The sequence below is a fragment of the Parasteatoda tepidariorum genome, chromosome 5 (genome assembly GCF_982258835.1).
Source record: "Parasteatoda tepidariorum strain Cologne lab strain chromosome 5, Ptep-v5.0, whole genome shotgun sequence".
Lineage (NCBI taxonomy): Eukaryota > Metazoa > Arthropoda > Arachnida > Araneae > Theridiidae > Parasteatoda > Parasteatoda tepidariorum.
In genome coordinates, this window is record NC_141759.1 from 57,836,721 (window position 1) to 57,856,668 (window position 19,948).

Here is a 19,948-nt window from a genome sequence, read left to right on the forward strand (position 1 = left end):
AGATGTCTATTTTCTTTTTTAATTCATCATTTTCTGCTTGGATCTTATCCATACTTTCTTGCAGTGTGGTGATCTTAGTTTCAAAAACTGTTTTGATGTCATTTATTTGCTGAGATAGAGTTTTGTTGAGTTCGGTTTGTTGTTGAAGTTGTTGCTTTAGTATATCCATAGTGTCCATTACCCAGCTGGGAACAGCACTTTCACTGATTTGAATTGTATTAGACATTATAGTGTTATTGTATGCACAGAAATAATTATAAAGTTTATAAAGTAAATTTATCTGCACTTACTTAAAAATTATAACCTGCAAATAAAATTGTGGTTCAGCATAAACTTTATGCTGACAAGAAAACAAAATTGTCTTAGTGCAACTCGCACTATGAAGCTCTATTTGGTGCCGTGGCCAGGATAAATAAAAGTTTCAGAATGCACAAATGTTTGCAAATAATCACAAATAATCAGCTTTTGTATTCATAAATCACACTATTAATTTATTTCAAGTTTTCGTGAGACTCCCACTATAATTGTTGACGTAAGCACTATTGAAACTGAAATTTGCAATCCAAATCGTAAACACAAATTGTAGAACTTAGCGTGATACGCCCCAATGGCGGTAGTAAACAAATAAGTCTGTTTTCAAATAGGCATCACATTTTGTGGCACAAAACTTTGTCGCTGCAATATCTGGACACAACAATCGTTGTTGTAGATCAAATATAACTTTATCAATTCACTAAGAAAGAAATCATACCTGTAGAATCGTTTTCAGGATCACTTTGTACGAATCGGAAAGCATTAGCAAGAAAAAATAATATGTTATATAATATAAAATATTTAAATTAAAAGGTGGTAAAAATAATTCTTTTATTTCATACTTTTTTATTCAATAGTATCAAAGTGGGGAATAGTATAAGCCTTCGAATTATTTGGAAATAGTGGTAGATAAAAATCTTCTAAATTCATTTTGTTAAACCAGGAATCACAATTGATAAACTACCACTTTGAAAAATATATTTGCTGTCCGGAGCAAGTTGGCATCTCTGGAAGTATATCTAATTTTTTTCTAAATTAATCAGCATTTTTCATAAACTTCAACTCATACCTGCCAACTTTTAATCCCTTCCATTATCATTTTTAAAAGTTGTATTAAAATGGAATTCAAACTTCAATTTTAAGCAAACAAATATGTTGTATTTGAGAAAACTTAAGTAGACAACCATGATAGTAACGCATATTAATATATGGGCTTAATTTTTGTAAGAATAGTGTTGATCAAAATCATTTGAAAATTAAGTTTATAAAAGAAAAAATAGCATATATTTACCACCACTTTAAATATGAAAATAAAATCTTCCGGAAAATCCGGAAGAGTTGGCAGATATGACACGTCTTCTAAAGCATAAATTTTTATAATATTAAAGAAAAAACGTGTCGCATCATATTTGAATCACAAAATATGAGTACCTTGTGTTATTCCCTTCGCAAAACCAAGATTTTGATCTGAATTAAAAAAAAAGAATTTCAATTACATTTTCCCCTAATGTTTCCTTTTAGAAATTTTTAAACAGAAAGAACTAAAAAAACTGAATCTTCTAATTAAATATTGGAAACACCTTTGCCCAAAATCATAAATTCATAAGACACACAGTAAAAGATCTTGCCAAGTCACCATCATAAAGTAGACACTGTCGCAATCTCTATTTACTATGCTCACCTCAACAATTGCAAAAATAGAGAAATAAATAATAAAAAAAATTGTTATAAGGAATGTTTTTCTCGGGTGTCCTCTCAGCTGTTGAAAGTTATCAACGTTTTCATAGAGGTCGCCACTGGTTACAATATGTTGAGGAACAACATTTTTCTCTCTCGATATTAATGATCGCATCCTGCATTGTATCATCTCTTACTAAAGATTTGTTAACTCGAGGCATAATCTGTTTCCGGATTATTTTCGCGATAATCTAGTTGCGGAAATTCAGATTATTGCGAAAAAACATGGTGCATGTGGTGTAAGTTAATTATTTTTCTACATTATTTTCGTTCTATTTATGATTTCTGTTTATATACCTTTGAAAAATTGCAAAGAATGGTAATGATGAATGGCAACACAGTTTTTAAGTTTTTTGTGATATATTTTTCCCGTTGCTAGTAAAATAATTTTAACTTTTTTAAATAATCCTCCATGCTAAGACCATTTGGGATTGTAGCTAATTATTTTTTTTCAATGATAGTGAACTAACGCAGAATTTTTGGAAACAAGTAAAAATTTTTGAAGAAAAAAAGCATTTATAGAATTTGAACTTTCAGTCTATGTGACCTTATATGTATCTGTTTAAGTTACTTGTGTTTAGTGGTGCAAAAAATCTTTTAATTCAAACTTATTAGAATAAATTTACATTATCCTTGCTATCCGCGAGATAAAACATTTTCTGAAACTACGGAAAATCAGTAATATTTGAAGTCTCTGTTCATGTAACTGACGGAGCTTTAACCATTAACTTTAGGGTACTGCATTAGAGTGGCCACAGTCCGGGAAAATTAAAAAGTGGTGGCAAATGTCGTAGATAAGGTTTTAGTAAATCTTTTCTTTATATTTGTAATCTTTCAAGTCGATTTCAGACATTCAGTTGGTTAGATGTAACACAAATATTTAATTATACAAAAATAATGATAACAGAAATATTTAAATTACAAATATTTTTGATCGATAGAAAGTATAGAATAGTTAAATATTTTATTTCTCCGTTGTTTTGCTAACAGTTTATAAATTTTTCTGAAAAGGGGCTATTATGCAATGTTCACAGCATCCGGTAGAAAATAAAAAAGTGGTATCAAATTTACTCAAAAACAGACCTGTTAACTTTTGCTTTTTCCGAGGAATTATTTAACAAGTGATAGTGAAAAATTAATTGTAATGCAAATTATAAATAGAATTAACATTTTTCAATTGCATTGGCTTACACTCATTTTCTTTTCTATAACTTACTCTTATAGATTAAATTGACTTTTTAGCATTTAGTGGTTGTAAAAATTTTATTAAATTGAATATATAAATTCAAGAATTACAACAATTCCTTACGAAATAAAAATGAAGTTAAATATAAAAATGAAATTAAATATGAAACTGAAGTACTATGAACTATCTGCAGTTCTTGACAACTATGTTTAAATTTACAAACAAAAGTTTTAATTTACTTTAATGCTAATAAATACTTAATTTTTGATTCATTTCAACTTAAAACTAAGCGTTGCAATTTTGGAGTTAAATATTATTACTTAAAATTGTTTATATTCCGTGGTAGTCAAAATAGCTCGTTTCATTCAGTTGTAGTTGCTGTAGTTCATTCACGTCGCACTAGAGCTGCTCAATGGGCTATTGGCGACAGTCAGGGAAGCATCCCTGAGGATGATTCGAAGACATGCCATCACAATTTTGATCCTCTGCAGAGGCGATGGCACCCCCGCTTCGGTCGCTCGACGTGCGTGAAGTCGAGCACTTTACAGTAGAACAGTTTGATGAAGACCAATACCGTACACCCTCGGTACCTTCGCAGTTTGATCCAGGAGGTCACCCACCCGCACTCTAACAGCAGTCAGTGATACTTGACTGAGGTGATCTGTTGGGAACCGTGTCTTAACGATCAGTCCACTGCGGGACCGTTTCATTCAGAAATAGGAGGAAAATATCATACTTTTCCAGTACTATTTTATTTTTAATAAGATGCTGTGATCATTGCATTGGTGGCCCATGTCCGAATAAACTGATTTCAAGAATATAATGACTAATAACGCACTTATTTATTTCTTAAAGTTTATCTTGAAAAAAAAAACTAAGCATTCAGGCTTACTATAATTTAGTAATAAAATATACTGCCTATATATTGCATAAACCTATATATTGCAGCATTTGAAACTCGAGTTGCAGTAAACACCAGAAAACATCTAATTGGTATGAATTTGAATTCCTTAGTCATCTATATAGTTTTTACATCACTACAAACTGTTTTGTATTGGCAACAGTGGTCGTTTCCTATTTAAAACTAATAGAAAAGCTCTTGCACTAGTGTTAACACTCTTCGGTGCAGTAGAGCCAGTCTGGTAATGGTAATATTATAAACCACTAGAAATAAAAAAACTAATTGTTTTGAAATGTTTAGCAACCACTATTCTTTAAACATTAAAAATCAGGGTTGTAACGACCAGGAAATAACAAATGAGTAATAGCTAAGATTTTTCAAGACTTTCAGCTTATATTTATCTTTCATTGGAGAATTACGAAATTATTTCCGAATTACATATTGCACCCATATATATTTCCTTCACATTTAATATTTATTAATAGCTAAACGCATCTTGATATATCTTACTTCTGCTAACACTTTAAAAAAATTTCCAGTCCGTGGAAAAGCTGAAAATTTAAAGTATATGTCACATTACATATCTACCAACTACATACGGTTTGTCCGCAATATTTCATTTTTATATTTAAAGTGGTAATAAATCTTTTTAATTCTTTCTATACGATTTTTCTATACGATTTGAGAACCGCCAAACAAGAGATAAAAAGTAGGAGTTTCAAAATTCTGAAGTCTAAGGTAACCCTAATTAGTAATTCAATTATTTTTTCAGTAGTCTATAAATATTTATAAACGTCAAGAAGCTCGTGACGTTTTTTACTAGAATAAGCAAATCAGAAAACAGCGGAATGACCGCCTAAAGACAAGACGTACTGCAATGTTAAACTTTTAGCTGATTATGGCACTGGTTTATAAGGGGGTAAAACAGCACATATTTAAACTAGTCATACTTATGCTAATTATGATTCTTCTAATTGCAAAAGCAATGCATTTATGAAAATTTTGAAAGCTTTAGTTGTTAATAGTCTACCGCTGTTATAAACAGTTCTACCAACAACTACTCTTATTGCAAAATGTTTTATAGAGAGGCAGACAGTTAAAAAAATAAGGGTTTCAGAATTCTTGGTATTTTTACCAACATTGTAAAAGCTTCACCAAGAGAAAGTACGATAAATTAGCCTTTGATATGAAGTTTTGAATCATTTAAATACAGTTGTGTGGAAAATAAGTTTAAAACTAATTTACAAAACCAAGAATCATACATTAAAACATAAACTTAGCTACCTCCGGAAGAAGTTTTTTCAAAAAGCGTTGGAAGAATTTATATCCTATTTTACAGCCCTTTATTAAACATTTTGCAAAAAACATAGTATTTGGCACTTGCTAAATGAGCGTTAAATCTCTCATTCACTTTTTTCTAAAAGATAAAGACTGGTAGTTAAATTATTTCATTTTTAAAATTCATATCTGCAAAACAAAAACATTCGCATTAATCAAAGTATATTAACATAATTATAGTTTTATCTGAAGTAATACATTTACAATATCTGTAAAACTAGTCATGTCAAAAATTATCAACTTAGCTTAAGTGTTAATATTTAACCACTTTTTTTCATTACGGTGCATTTTGCTTTATTACGAAATGTTACGTCCTCGCAAGTCCAACAAAGAAAGAGATGTAATTATTTTTTATTGTTTATCATTAAAGGGAAAACAATTTGAAGAATCGAAAATTGAAATCGTAATTCACTGTTTTCAGTGCAAAATTATTATTATTATTATTATTTATTTTTTTTGAATTTTTGTTTACCGTTAAAACGGCAACTACTTTTCTCACCATTTCATTAACTTCATATTTGAGACAGCAATCTCAACAGACAACAATTAACTTCATATTTGAGACAGCAATCTCAACAAACAACAATTAACTTCACATTTGAGACAGCAATCTCAACAGACAACAATTAACTTCATATTTGAGACAGCAATCTCAACAGACAACAATTAACTTCATATTTGAGACAGCAATCTCAACAGACAACAATTAACTTCACATTTGAGACAGCAATCTCAACAGACAGCAATTAACTTCATATTTGAGACAGCAATCTCAACAACAACAATTAACTTCATATTTGAGACAGCAATCTCAACAGACAGCAATTAACTTCATATTTAAAACTCTTTAAACGTAGATTTTATATTTTAATTTTCAAATAATGCGGCAGAAAGCGCTGAGTGAAAAAATTCCTTTAAAATATAAGACAAAAGTAAAGTATACTTTAATAATTTGAAATACCGTTATGTTATACCATGACCTTAATTTCAGCTTGACCTTAGCGAACAGATGCATAAAAAACGAAACTATTGTAGTAACGGTAGTAAATTTATCTTCTTCTAAAAATGCAATTAAATCGATTGGAGAATTTCAAATATTGCTTTGAAATTAAATAATATTTTTAAGAAATTAATTTATTTCAAGGTTCTTAGACCATTTCTTAATAAATTCGTTGCTTTCTCGAAACTTCATATTTGAGAGAGGAACTTTTTAAACAATGGCTTTATATTGAAATTTTTACATAACGCGACAGAAGAATTTGAAAAAATTCCTTTAAAGTAGAATAAGATGAAATTACGTTATTTAGAAATCAGCACCGTTTTTTCATAAAGGGATAGCTTGAAATTGCCCTGCAATTCAAAGTTATCTCTTCATCGGAATGTATTGTTCTTTTTTTCCTTTTTTTTTTGTAATTTCAGAATAATACGAAACGCATGTCATCATATTTTTGAGCCTGATACAACAGACAGAATTTATTTTCCAACTCAGAATTTAGAAATTGAAAACAAAACAATTTTTTTTTAAACTTTGGTTTATTGTTATTGTAATCGTTTTTTTTTAATGAAAATTAAAACATTAAATTATTCTTCACATAAAATCTGAAATTTGTATTAAACAGTCATATTTTGACACGGTGATATATAATAACAGAAATATTTTGCTGCGTTTAATTATAATATATCGAAAATCATATAACCCATAAATTTAGTTACTTAAATTCAATGTTTCCCGAAGATTAAGAGAAAGGAACAGCGATGTTTTTTAACAGTAAGCATTTACTCTGCTGAGCTCAACAATTCAGTTCTCGATTTTATTACCCAATTTCATTCGAAAACAGTTGCACGCGAAAGCGTTTCGAATGCCAATGGCATTCTTTAGGTTTGATTAATCATACGAAACATTCAATCAAGTGAATCAGTATCCTTTTGACAGTTGAATGAATGTGAATAACGTTTCAATATTTATTTTCAATGAATGAGGAATTTCTCGTGATTGCTTTACATGTCTTGTAGTTAAAGCATAATTCGTTATTAGAATACTATCTTCAAATTTAAACAGTCCCACTATTTACGATATCTTTATGCATGTTTCAAATTTTTATTCAAGAAAAATTTGTGCTTGTTATAAATTGCGGGAATATCTAAGAGCTTGGAAAAAAAAATCTTAAACGAAGTCATTTATATCCTATAATAGATAATTTTTCGACATTTGATGAACTAGACCTGAAAATTTAAATTTTTAGCAGGAAGCCAACCGCCGTTAGACTCTTTTAATTAATAGCTACTTTTTCCTCTATATGGTTAGATCCTTTTCATACGATAGCCACTTTTTAAAAACTTTTTTCTTATTTGGATTAAATTATATTTTTCAAAAAAAATCACATTAGAAATACTCAATGGCTATAAAAAGTTTATTCAATAATAAAAATGTGACAAAATTTAGTTAAATATACTGACTTTATAAGACTCTCCTTCCACATGAGTTGTTCCATCAAAAATTAGTGGATTTTGATGGATCAAAATTTTGAATGGAGATATTGAACTTTTTAATGAAAGTTCTGCTTTCCTGAGTCTTTCTGCATTGATGTACAGTCCGCAAAAAAAAAAAAAAAAAAAAAAAAATTAATCACCCTGAATAACTTTTGTTCTAATGATCGGATTTTCACGAACTAAGTGTCAATCTTAATGGTTCCAGGGGGTGACCTCAAATATGCTAATTAATTAGTGCTAACTATTAATTAAGTTACGAAATCGGACACAAAAAACGTACTTTCTCTGAATAAAAGTTTTTTTTTTACATGTTTGGAATCCTGACACTCAAAATACAGACAAAATTTCGAAAAAATTGGGTCGTGAATTGGATCGCAATAAAGATTTATATATGCTTTTCGCACCTCACTTCGAGTTTCTTAGGAAAGGAAAAACAAATGATCAAGCAAAGGTGGACCTGAAAAAAGATAGCTATTCTGATGCATAATCGTACGATTTTATAAAATTCATGGTATTTATTTTCGATAAAATTGTGAAACTTAGTAAATGTTACATGGCATTTAAATTCCGAAAAAAAGGGAAAAAATTTCTAAAAATATCCGGGAAATAAAAGATATAATCTTTTCATCAGCTCACACGATTATATCCGCAAAAAAAGTGCTTTCTAATATTGTATCAATATAGCCAAAGCAAAATATATCAATACAATAGAGTGAGAAGCACTCAAAAAAATTTTACAAAGAAATTACAACAACTAAAATAAAACACAATAAGTAAAAATATCACGTAAAAACAGAAAATTAAATATGAAGAAAAAAAAGAATAAAACATAATCTATAAAGCGAGTACCGTAAACCAGGGCGAGTCTACCCATTTTTTTCAGTTTGTCAACTTTCAAGTGGTCAAACTTTTGTAAATATTAAAGAAAAAAGGCTTTTAATAGGTGTTTCGGAATCGCTATTTATCCCTCTTTAAAGCTGTGAAATCGATTTTAGAAAATATTAACAGTTACGCTGTTACTGTATATTTTTATAGAACTGCTGACAAATCTCTCGTATGGGGCGAATCTACCCATTCTACTAAAATGAATGTTAACATTGTAAATAATCAAATTTTACTATTAAATTGTTATTTTAGTTACCATATGGGATATATATGAAGTAAAATTCATAACTTTATTATATATTCCATTTTTTTATTCATAAAATAACACAAATTGAGTATTTGATCGATTATCACATTTTGATCACAGTTTTGTTTTTATAATCATTAACATTATAAAATAACATTTTTTTTCTGATTATTGTTGATAAAAATAAATTAAAATTAATATAAATTTACAATTAAATAATTAATAAATAATAATAATTAAAGATTATTAACAAAATCGAAATTCAAACATAGGGAATCATGAAAAATCCTTTCCCCTTTCTTTTGGGAGGTGTGATTTTTCTTACAATGTTTTCTCGTTGAAATATAATATTAAATAAAAAAAGTTAATTTTGAAATATAAAAATTGAAAAAATAGGTAAAATAAACATATTTTATATTTACATTTATATTTAACCTATAATTTTTTTTTATTAATAATAAATTTATCAATGCAGAATTAAAATAATATACTCAAATTCATTTAAAATTACTTAATTTTAATATAAACAAAGTTCTAAATTATATTATTATGCTTTATTAAAACTAAATACGAATGGGTAGACTCGCCCCGCGAATTCTGGCTTTTTGTTCACAACAGCAAAACTTACATTGTTTTTGTTTTTTTTCATATAAAATTAATGTAATCATAGTCTTAGATAAGTTTATCACTTAACCAAAGTGAAAATAGTAATAATAATAATATACTTACGGAGCACCAACTAAAAGTTTGCTGATTTTCAATACAAATCTCTCAAAAGACGTTTGAATAGGTCGGTTAAAAAGACGACAAATAAATAAAAAACGGATCAAACTACTACAGCTCCATCTTCCTTAGAGTCTGAACTAAGTCCTCCGTCGGTAAAAAAAAAATTATTTGCAATTTAAAATAGTGAAAATTATGTAAAACTAAAATGGGTAGACTCGCCCCGGTTTACGGTAGCGAATTCAAATGAACTTACATGAACGGGAAATTTTTCAAGAATGATTTAAAATATTTTCGAAGCAAGATTGGCAGATTACAAAATATGAAACCAACAGCGAAAATGGAGGTAAAAGCGTAAATAGAGGGATTTTGTATTAAAGTGCGTTCGTACTCTGCAGTACTGAAGTGCGTTTGATGTGTTAGTAACCAAAGATGAGCCCGAAAATGGATGCGCGCAAGGTAATATTACACTGGATAATTTAAAAAAGTTGACAATTAATAATTTTAGAAAATTAATATTTATTTAAGGAAAAAAAAATATAAAATAGGATAGAGAAAGAAACATGAATTGCCTGTTTCGCGCCTAATTTTAGCTTCGGATTTGCCCGAAATGGACTTGCACGTGAAAAAATTATGTAAATTAACAAAGAAATTTTTATATAAAGAAATGTTATTATAATGCTTTTTAAATTTATTACTCTGTTTTTGTCGGAGAAAATAGTAACTTCGTTAAGTCATGAAAAGTTCTTGGAATTAGACATGAAAAGTCATGAGTTTGAAAATCTAAAATGTAGAAGATACCCTACCTTGTATTAAGGAAAATAAAATATTTCATTCGAAATCTCTTTTCTTATTCAACATTATTTCATTTTATGCTTTGAAAAATATTAAAACGGTGCGGAGATCAAGGAGGTTTGTAAATAGGAAAATATATTAAAATGCATATTTTAAGTTTAGAACCTTCTTTAATGACACTTGTTAACGAAGGTGCTGTAATGATATTGACAGCATTTCAACCAAAGAAACTAATTCGTTCTGTTTAAAACTATATCTTTTTTTTCTCCGAATGTCACATACCTCCTTTAACTACGTATCCGTACTCCTTCAACTACGATTAAAATAAAACTTTATTTTAAGGAGCAGGTCAAGAATTTGCACTTCATAAGATTTGCAAATGATATTAAGTAAACTTAGTTTGCAGTAAAAAGAGTTGATGTTATTTACACACTCCTTTCGTTAGCTCTTTAAAAAATATAATCTTAAAAAATTAAAAGAAAATTAGGTTTATAATAGCCTTAATTAAACAAGAGTAACAATTGTTACAGTTTTTACAATACTTTTTTAACTCTGACACTCTTTTCATGAGTCTCACTCTTTTTATGTAATTTATACATAAAATGTATAAATTACAAGAATGCGTAAGCTTGTTTTAACTAACAAAAAAAAAGGACAAAATCGTTGGCAAAAGAAGTTATTTCTTTTGCCAACGATTTTGTCTTTTTTTTTTGTTAGTTAAAACAAGCTTACGCATTCTTGTAATTTATACATTTTATGTCTGAAACTTCAATGTCGAAAAACATGTATGAAGTGACCCCTAGTCCAAAGAATCTAAGTTAAATAGTTGTAAGGCCGATTATTGCGAAAACAATTAACTACTCTGGTTCAATGAAACAATTGTAAATGAATCATTAATATTCTTGTTTTTTTATTACGAAATATTGGGAGAAATTTGTATTCATAATTTCTTCAAAACGTGTGTTGAAACTATTTTTTTAGTTATTTAAGTAGAAAAAAGTCAAATGAAGGAAAAGAACAATTTTTGAGATGATGATTCTAAAAATAGCACGTTTTTCGAATTTTTTTACAATTTTTTATTTTAGCAGTTGTTTAACAAAACAAGGCATATCGAATATTTTCCTGATATAGCAATATTTTTTTGTACTGTGCAAAAGTTTAAAATCATATACGCAACTTTTTAAGCAAATATTTTCAACTTTTTAAAACAAAAGGGTAACGCACAAGAATAACTTTGAATGTCGAAATAAAATTGTATGTCCATAGGTTTTTGTTCATTTAAAACACAAAACAATCTGTTGTATTTTTCCGCTGTGCACACATGCGCATTTACTTTTCTTTACTCGAATAAATAAGAAATAATAAAAAAAAGAAAATTATTAATTTATCTTCATTATTCGTAAACAATAGTATTCTTAGTAAACAGTCAGCTATTCTGCATCGAATGATATTGTGTGTGATCAGTAGAAATTTTTAATTCCTTAACAAGATTTAATTCTCAGATAGCTGACAATAATTCTAAGTTTTCTTTCAATAAGAACTTAGCAATAATTTAAAAAGTAATTTTATTTTAAAGGAAAACATAAATTAAAGTACTGAAACGATTGATTAGTATATTATTGGAAAATAATATACATGGTTTCCTAAAAAATAAGATTTTGCTTTAAAATTTAATTAAAAAGATAGAAAAATAATTCTGCGAAACAAGCGAAGACAGATAATTTACAAATTTATTTTAAGATTTAGGCGATATATAAGATGTAAAAAAGTTTTAAGATCATTAAAAATGCTGACTATGTATTTTTATTAATATTTATAAAATATATTTTCAAGAAATTGATAAATATATTATTCCAAATCTAGGAATCTACGTATATTATTAAAATTGTATCAGTTATTTAGAAACAAAATCAAAAAATAAAAAATAATCCCATTAAATAAGCATAATCTGGTGTATAAATCATATTCTGTCAGAAGCAAGATTTTATAAAACTAGACATCCGTTCAATAAGGTGTTTTTTTATTCAAAATGTTTTGATCAAATTTTTTACTAAATTTCAAATAAATTATTAAAGGACTAAAAAAGAAACATCGTATTTTATAATTAGAAAGAAATAAAAAAATAAAAAATTAGCAAATGATAATTAGCGAAAAAAATATGAATGAAATTTGACGCTACTCGCGCGAAGTCAAGTTCCTCGCAAGTTTATCACATTTTAATATTAATCGCCCCATTTAATTATTTCTTTATTGTCGCCAAATTATTTTTTTAAAAATAATTAATTTTAATTTTTCTCAGCTTCTAATAAATAAAAACAGTTGAAACTTTAGATTTTTCAATTGAAAAATGTGTAGATTAATATGGTATAAAAAAATTCATACCTTATAATTCAAAATTTTTTCATCCTCAATTTAATTAAATAATAAAAAATTATTAATAATTATTAAAAATTATTTTTTTCATGAAATTATCTTTGGGTAAATGAGTTTTATGAGTGGGTGCAATTTTTTCTGAATTGCTTTATTAGTTTTAAAAATATGACTAAAAACGCAAAAAGTTAAATTAACATTAAGGGGTACGAAGTTTGGATCGCTCTCCTGACCAAACTATGGGGACCATATTTCCCAGATTGCGGCTACCCCCTATATTTTGAAGGTTAAGAATCCAAATATGTAAAAAAAAATGTTTATTCAGAGAATGTACGTTTTTGTGTCTGGTTTCGTAACTTAATTAATAGTTAGCAGTAATTAATAAACATATTTGAGATCACCCCTGGAACCATAAAGATTGACACTTAGTTCGTGAAAATCCGATCATTAGAACGAAAGTTATTCAAGGTGATTCGTTTTCTTTTTTTTCTTCTTTTTTTTTTTTTTTTTTTTTTGCGGACTGTACTTTCCTCATTAAACAATTATTTTTTTAAAAAAGAAAACGATAAAAGGTGACTGGTTGTTTATTTAATTTAATTCGACACTTTTTTGTCAACTCATCATGTGGCGAGGTGGCGAATGGATATTTTAAGATTTCCCAGTTTATGATGAACTATCATATCTATTTTGCAACAAGACAGACATATTTAAGATATTTATTTTCTTAAAAAATATTTTAAATTTGCGGAAAAAAATTGCTGTTTTATGAAAGAATTGGTGATATGATTCACACATTGCGTTATTATTAAAAAATATGTAAAAACATGTTAAAATTTCAATTTATGCTCTTTCTAACTTTTGAAATACAGCTTTAACCACTTCTAGAAGTATTCTTTTCAATTTATTTACGATATAAATTTTTACATAGCTGACAAAGCTTAAATAAAACTTACTTTCCTTTGGGAAAAAAAAGAAAACATCATTGTTTTGTAAACTTATCCCATGCTGTGATTCTACAGTTACCGCACGTGGGAAGATTTTCACGAACAATAATAACAAAAAAAAGGAGAAAAATTTTAAAACAATGAAGTGTTTCTTTTTTTTGCTAAAAGACTTGTTCAGCTTTCGAAAGCATTTCAAATGAATTAACATTTTTTACAGGCAATAAATAATTATTGAGTATTACCTTTAAGTGAAAAATGTTTTGAGATTTTAAGAAATTTTAGAAACAGTGCTTTTTCCCCCCTTACTTTTAATGAATATTTCGAATGACTTCGCAAGATTCGCATTCTTTGGGTTTTATATATATATATATATATATATATATATACAGAGAATTTTCAACATACATTTGAAGTTGATGAGAATATATATATATATATATATATATATATATATACATATTATCAGAACTTAACTCTTTGACGCAGAATTTTGTGCATATTTAGGTTAAAATAAGTGAAAAAATATTGTGTTTAACATTTTAATAATTATTAAATCTAGCGTTTTCTTTTTCTCAGTTTTTCAAATTTGGTTTTCTTAAATTTTTTTGGTAAAAAACATTTTTTAAAAATCTCTTTAAACTTTCTTTCGCTACCTTTATCGTCTAAAGTTGTTCATTTTTATGGAAAAATAGTTCAAAAATATTTTTATTTTCAAGTCACTAACCTAATATCTATATTACAGCAGCTGTCAGTGGCAAATAAATACTGTATAAAAACAGAGCACGTGTCTAAACTAGCATTGCGTGAAAAATAAATGTTATAAAATAAATTTATGACTCATACGTCTACAGAGATGCCAACTTGCTCCGGACAGCAAATATACATTTTAAAGTGGTAGTTTATCAATTGTGATTCTCGGTTAAATGAATTCAATTTAGTAGATTTTTATCCACCACTATTTCTAAATAATTTGTAGGCTTATGTGATTCCCCACTCTGGAATACTTATGCCATGCTTTACCTTTTAAACAACAAGCAAAAATAGTCAAATATATGCAAAATTTACTTGTAGTTATTTACCGTTTTTTCAGTTATTTCGGCGTGTCCGGAGCAGTTGGCATCTCTGCGTCTACAATATCGGGATAAATTTTATTTTCATTCCTAGAAATTTTAGTCGAAAATACAAAGTTAAATTTAGACAATTATTTGCGAACGGAAAAGAATGTGTTTTAAATCAAACTTAATTCTAAATTTCAAAAATTGAAATAAATTATTCAATCAGTTGTTTTCCTAGATTTTTTTTTATTTTAATACTTTAGCAACTATTAAAGACATTAAATGAATTTTTATCCTTCATTTTATTATTCATACATATTCCTTCATTTTATTATTCATAAGTTTTTTACATGCATAAGAAAATTAAAATTCTGTTTCAAAGTATTTTAATTATTTAAATTAAGAATTAAAGTGGTAGTTAAAGGAATAAATTACGTACATTTTGATCAAATTGAATTTTCAAACCTGCAAACAGTGATTGAACTATAGTTACAAATTGGTTGTAAAACTATAAAAAAAAGGGATCATTTGCGAAGTTCGGAGCTGTTGTAATATAGTAGTAGCTTTAAATATGAGTGACGAAGTTACAACGTCATTGATACTGTCCTTTTTTTTTCCTAGAAGATTATACAAATCTTTCAAGAAGCTGTGAATTTTTTTATGAGTTTTTCATAAATGTATGAACATGTTTTAATTAACTTCAATTACCTAGAGAAATCAATATTGCTTCGTAATCATGGCGATAATATAATTTTAATTTTTTGTATTTAAGTATTTGAAAAGGCATTGTTGACACATACTATAACAGAGATGCCAACTTGCTCCGGACAGCAAATATATATTTTGAAGTGGCAGTTTATCAACTGTGATTCTTGGTTTAATAAATTCAATTTTGTAGATTTTTATCCACCACTATTTCTAAATAATTCGTAGGATTATATAATTCATCACTTTTTGGTAATTATGTCACGTTATATCTTTTAAAAAGCAAGCAAAAATCGTCATATATTTCAAAAATTTACTGTGCTGTTATTTACCGTTTTTTTAATTATTTTGGCTTGTCCGGAGCAGTTGGCATCTCTGCTATAATAGGAATGATTTTAAGTTACCGATTACACTTACCGGCATCTTTCTAAAATAATTTAAAATATTTTCATAACAAGTTTGCCAGATTACAAAATAAAACAGAAGCGTAAATAGAGGGTAGTGTGATCATTTTATGGTGCGTTCTTGCTTGAGTACAGAAGCGCGTTTGATTTGTTAGTTACTTTAGATTGGTCCGAAACTGGATATGCGCTATAAGGTCATAATATTATACTGGATAATTCAAATTTTATATTTAATAAGGTTGAATTTTAATTCTAAAATCTCTATATTGATGATTTTTGAGAAATTATTGCCATTTATTGAAAAACAATTAACAAAATTCGTTATTATATGATAAAAAAAAGTTTAGCCTCGGATTTGTCCGAATAGGTTTTGCACATGGTAAAAATATAAATTTAGTTAGCAATGAAATTTTTAATAAATTTATTAATAATTATAACATACAATTAACTCAGTGATTTTATATAGATTTTAATTTTATAAGTTGGACATCTATTGGTTATTTATCACATTTTGGAAAAGTTCGTCAATTTTTTTTTTGATTAATAAACATTAATATAAATTCTTCTAATTCTATTTATTTGATTAAATATGGTATTTAAGTAAATGTTTTTAGAAACATTAGAATGCCATGTAATTTATTTAAATTAAATTTAAAAGCATTTTTTTAACGTTTAAGTCAACAGTGCAGATACTTTCTTCTTTTTATACTTAATCCAAAAAATTAAAATTAATATTATCGTCATAATTAATAAAGCAAGATTAATTCCTCGGGGTAAATATTATTTAACAAACTTGCATAATTTTGAAAATTAAAGATAATAAAATCATCAATAAATTTAAAAAATTAATTAATTAAGAGTATAACTTTTCCATAATAGTGAAAAAATAAGTTAGTTAAAAGTGATGAAGAAGTAGATCCTTGTGATATTTCATATTTTTGAATGAAATTTATTTTCCGTTGTAAAGGTAATTGTTAAAAAACAAACAAATATTAATTAGAAATGCCCAGTAATCAAAATTGCGATTAAGGATATTTTTATAATCATAGTAATAACTCAAAAGAAAATCTTTTAGTTAAGAAAGAAAATGCAATTGAAGCGATCTTGAAAATCAAAAGTCGCATTGGAATTAATTTTATTTTGTTTCGTAAATTCTTAAATAGGTTGATTATTAGTGATAATCCAAGAAAAACCTTATTTAATAATATAGTTTAAAAAATTTATTTAAGTAGTTAAAGAAAATTATGCCTGGTATAGTTAAATAAGAATTAGACCCATAAGTGATTATTCTAAATTTAATAAAAATTTTAAGAAATTTTGGAATGATTATAAATGATGGAAGTTATATTATATTAATTTTAATTTTTAACCTCTTATAGAAATGTAAAAAAAATTAAGGATAATATTATTATTTAAATTACTAAGCTTAAAATGTTTACAATAAAAATAGAACATAAATTTTTTTTACAGAAGATTGCATATTGTTATCTTTGTCTATGGGGTGCACATAAAATGCTTTTGTAATTGCTTAATTGCTGGATCAATTTTAGAAAAATTTGCTGAATTGTTACTGTTATTTCAATTTTCTTTATTATTAAAAATAAAGTTCTTAAAGTAATAATAAGCAGCCAATTTCCATTTATTAACATACCTTAAGGAAAAGAGAATCTATTTGATATCTTTAAACAAATATTATTGAGATCATTAAGAAGGTATTTTATTAATTGATTTACGGTAAATAGGTCTAAATTTCGTACCTTTTAACTTTAAATTTCTTGGTTCTAAGATTTCTGTAACATTTAAATTACCAGCAATAATATGTTTGTGATGTTGATCAACAAATTCAAAATATTTCTCTTCTTCACAGTGGCATTCATAATTAGGTATAATAATTTTCTCTAAATTTTTGCTAATATCATTATAATTAAAAATAGTTCATTTAAGAGTTTGAGTTTTAATATATTTATGATCATTAAGAAGGTATTTTATTAATTGATTTACGGTAAATAGGTCTAAATTTCGTACCTTTTAACTTTAAATTTCTTGGTTCTAAGATTTCTGTAATATTTAAATTACCAGCAATAATATGTTTGTGATGTTGATCAACAAATTCAAAATATTTCTCTTCTTCACAGTGGCATTCATAATTAGGTATAATAATTTTCTCTAAATTTTTGCTAATATCATTATAATTAAAAATAGTTCATTTAAGAGTTTGAGTTTTAATATATTTATGATCATTAAGAAGGTATTTTATTAATTGATTTACGGTAAATAGGTCTAAATTTCGTACCTTTTAACTTTAAATTTCTTGGTTCTAAGATTTCTGTAATATTTAAATTACCAGCAATAATATGTTTGTGATGTTGATCAACAAATTCAAAATATTTCTCTTCTTCACAGTGGCATTCATAATTAGGTATAATAATTTTCTCTAAATTTTTGCTAATATCATTATAATTAAAAATAGTTCATTTAAGAGTTTGAGTTTTAATATATTTATATTGTTTAATATATTGTTAATAAGCGACAACTACTACTTTTTCGTAAAGCATTTTATATTACTTTCATCACCACAGTAAAACAAAGTGACTTTTTATATATGCCTTCTGAATCATTTACAAGCAGTGGCGAGTGGAATATAATTTTTAAGACAAATAATAATACATTAATAATCTTACTTACCTCTAAAACACTTTTTTCCAAAAAACTTTTTTTTAAACTTTTTTAATGATTATGACTACTACTGTAACTAAATATATATTAAAATTTCGAGAAAAAAAATTAGGAATTAAGTTTTTTAAAAAAAATCTAAGAGTTCTTGGTATAGTAGAACAGAGGCCTAATTACTTTCAATAATTGTTCAGCTTTTAAATTTGAAGTGAAAATCAAATTCATCGTGATAATCAAATTTTTTTAAATAAACTCATTAAACTAAGAATTTGTTAAGAAATCCATTTTGCGAACACTTAAAATATGAAAATAAAATCTAAATAAATATTTCAAAATTTTGTAGATTCACTGTGTCACACATTTCAAATCTGTTTTGATCCTATATAACTTATGTAACTCTTTCCGAATTACACCTGTCATAAAATTACCCAGTTTTCTCAGAACGCATGTTTAAATGGTAGAAACATTACAGTTTATTACGTAAAACATTTTACATTAAATAAACACGATTGGGATACACTTTAAAAACGTAAAAAAATATTAAAAAAAGCTCTAAACTAGTTTTTTTTTATTGCTTTCTTTCAACGACGATATTCTTGAAGCTCTGAAAATAATTTGCTTGATATCACAGAACAATTTTTAAAAACAGTATGAACGACACATTTAGACAATCCTACGCATGTCAACCTTGAAAAGCAGCTGCAACAAGAACTAAAAAATCAACTTTGATTGGAATCCAAACCCCGGTTCTATAAGAACATATTTCCTCTCACAGGTGTGGCTACAGCTTTTTGTTATTAAAAACATCATTTCCATGCATCATGATGTGCTTATGAATTCAATTAATTCATAAGTGCTTATGAATTCAATTAATCCATAAGATAAAACGCTCGATCAATATTAATTATTTTAACCCTTAAAAATGTACCTTAAGACATAATTATTAGAGAGTGCAATTAACTACCATTATTCTTTCACAACAGAATGTTATAAATATTTATATTTAACATATTCACTCATTTTAAATATACTTCAATAGTGTTTTCTTCTGATATAGTTACACACCCTCCAACTTATGAGGATTTTGAAAATAATTCTTTTTAGTGGTAGCGAACCAAAGTAGAAATTTTAAAAGCAAATGGATCTCTCATAAAACTTTTATCAGAACTTATGAATCTAGCCATATGGCCTGCACTTTTATAAGTAATAGCATACCTGCCAACTTTTAATCCTTTCGAGGATAATTTTCCCCAGAGGTAGTAAAATGTAATTTAAATTGAAATTTTAAGCAGAAATATATGCTGTATTTTAAACAAGCTTTAGCGGACTGCCTCAATAGTATTACATATTTATAGATATATTTAATTTTTTTAAAAATAGTGGTGGTCAATTAAATTATAAATTAAGTTTATAAATGCTAGGAATATATAGAAAACATAAATTTTGCTACCACTTTAAATAT

At 26.8% G+C, this 19,948-nt stretch overlaps 1 protein-coding gene across 2 annotated transcripts in view; it reads left to right on the plus strand.

Moving 5' to 3' along the window:
• Window positions 1–1,639: 1,639 nt before the first annotated feature.
• Window positions 1,640–19,948, plus strand: part of LOC107437355 (scoloptoxin SSD14) — an 88,104-nt gene continuing 69,795 nt past the window's right edge. Inside the window, exon 1 of one of the 2 annotated variants that reach the window (XM_087164000.1) lies at window positions 1,640–2,009. In XM_087164000.1, the coding sequence (XP_087020126.1) occupies window positions 1,996–2,009 (14 nt within the window). In that variant the 5' untranslated portion in view covers window positions 1,640–1,995. The remainder of the gene's footprint in view (window positions 2,010–19,948) is intronic. The other variant, XM_087163997.1, reaches the window with a different exon arrangement.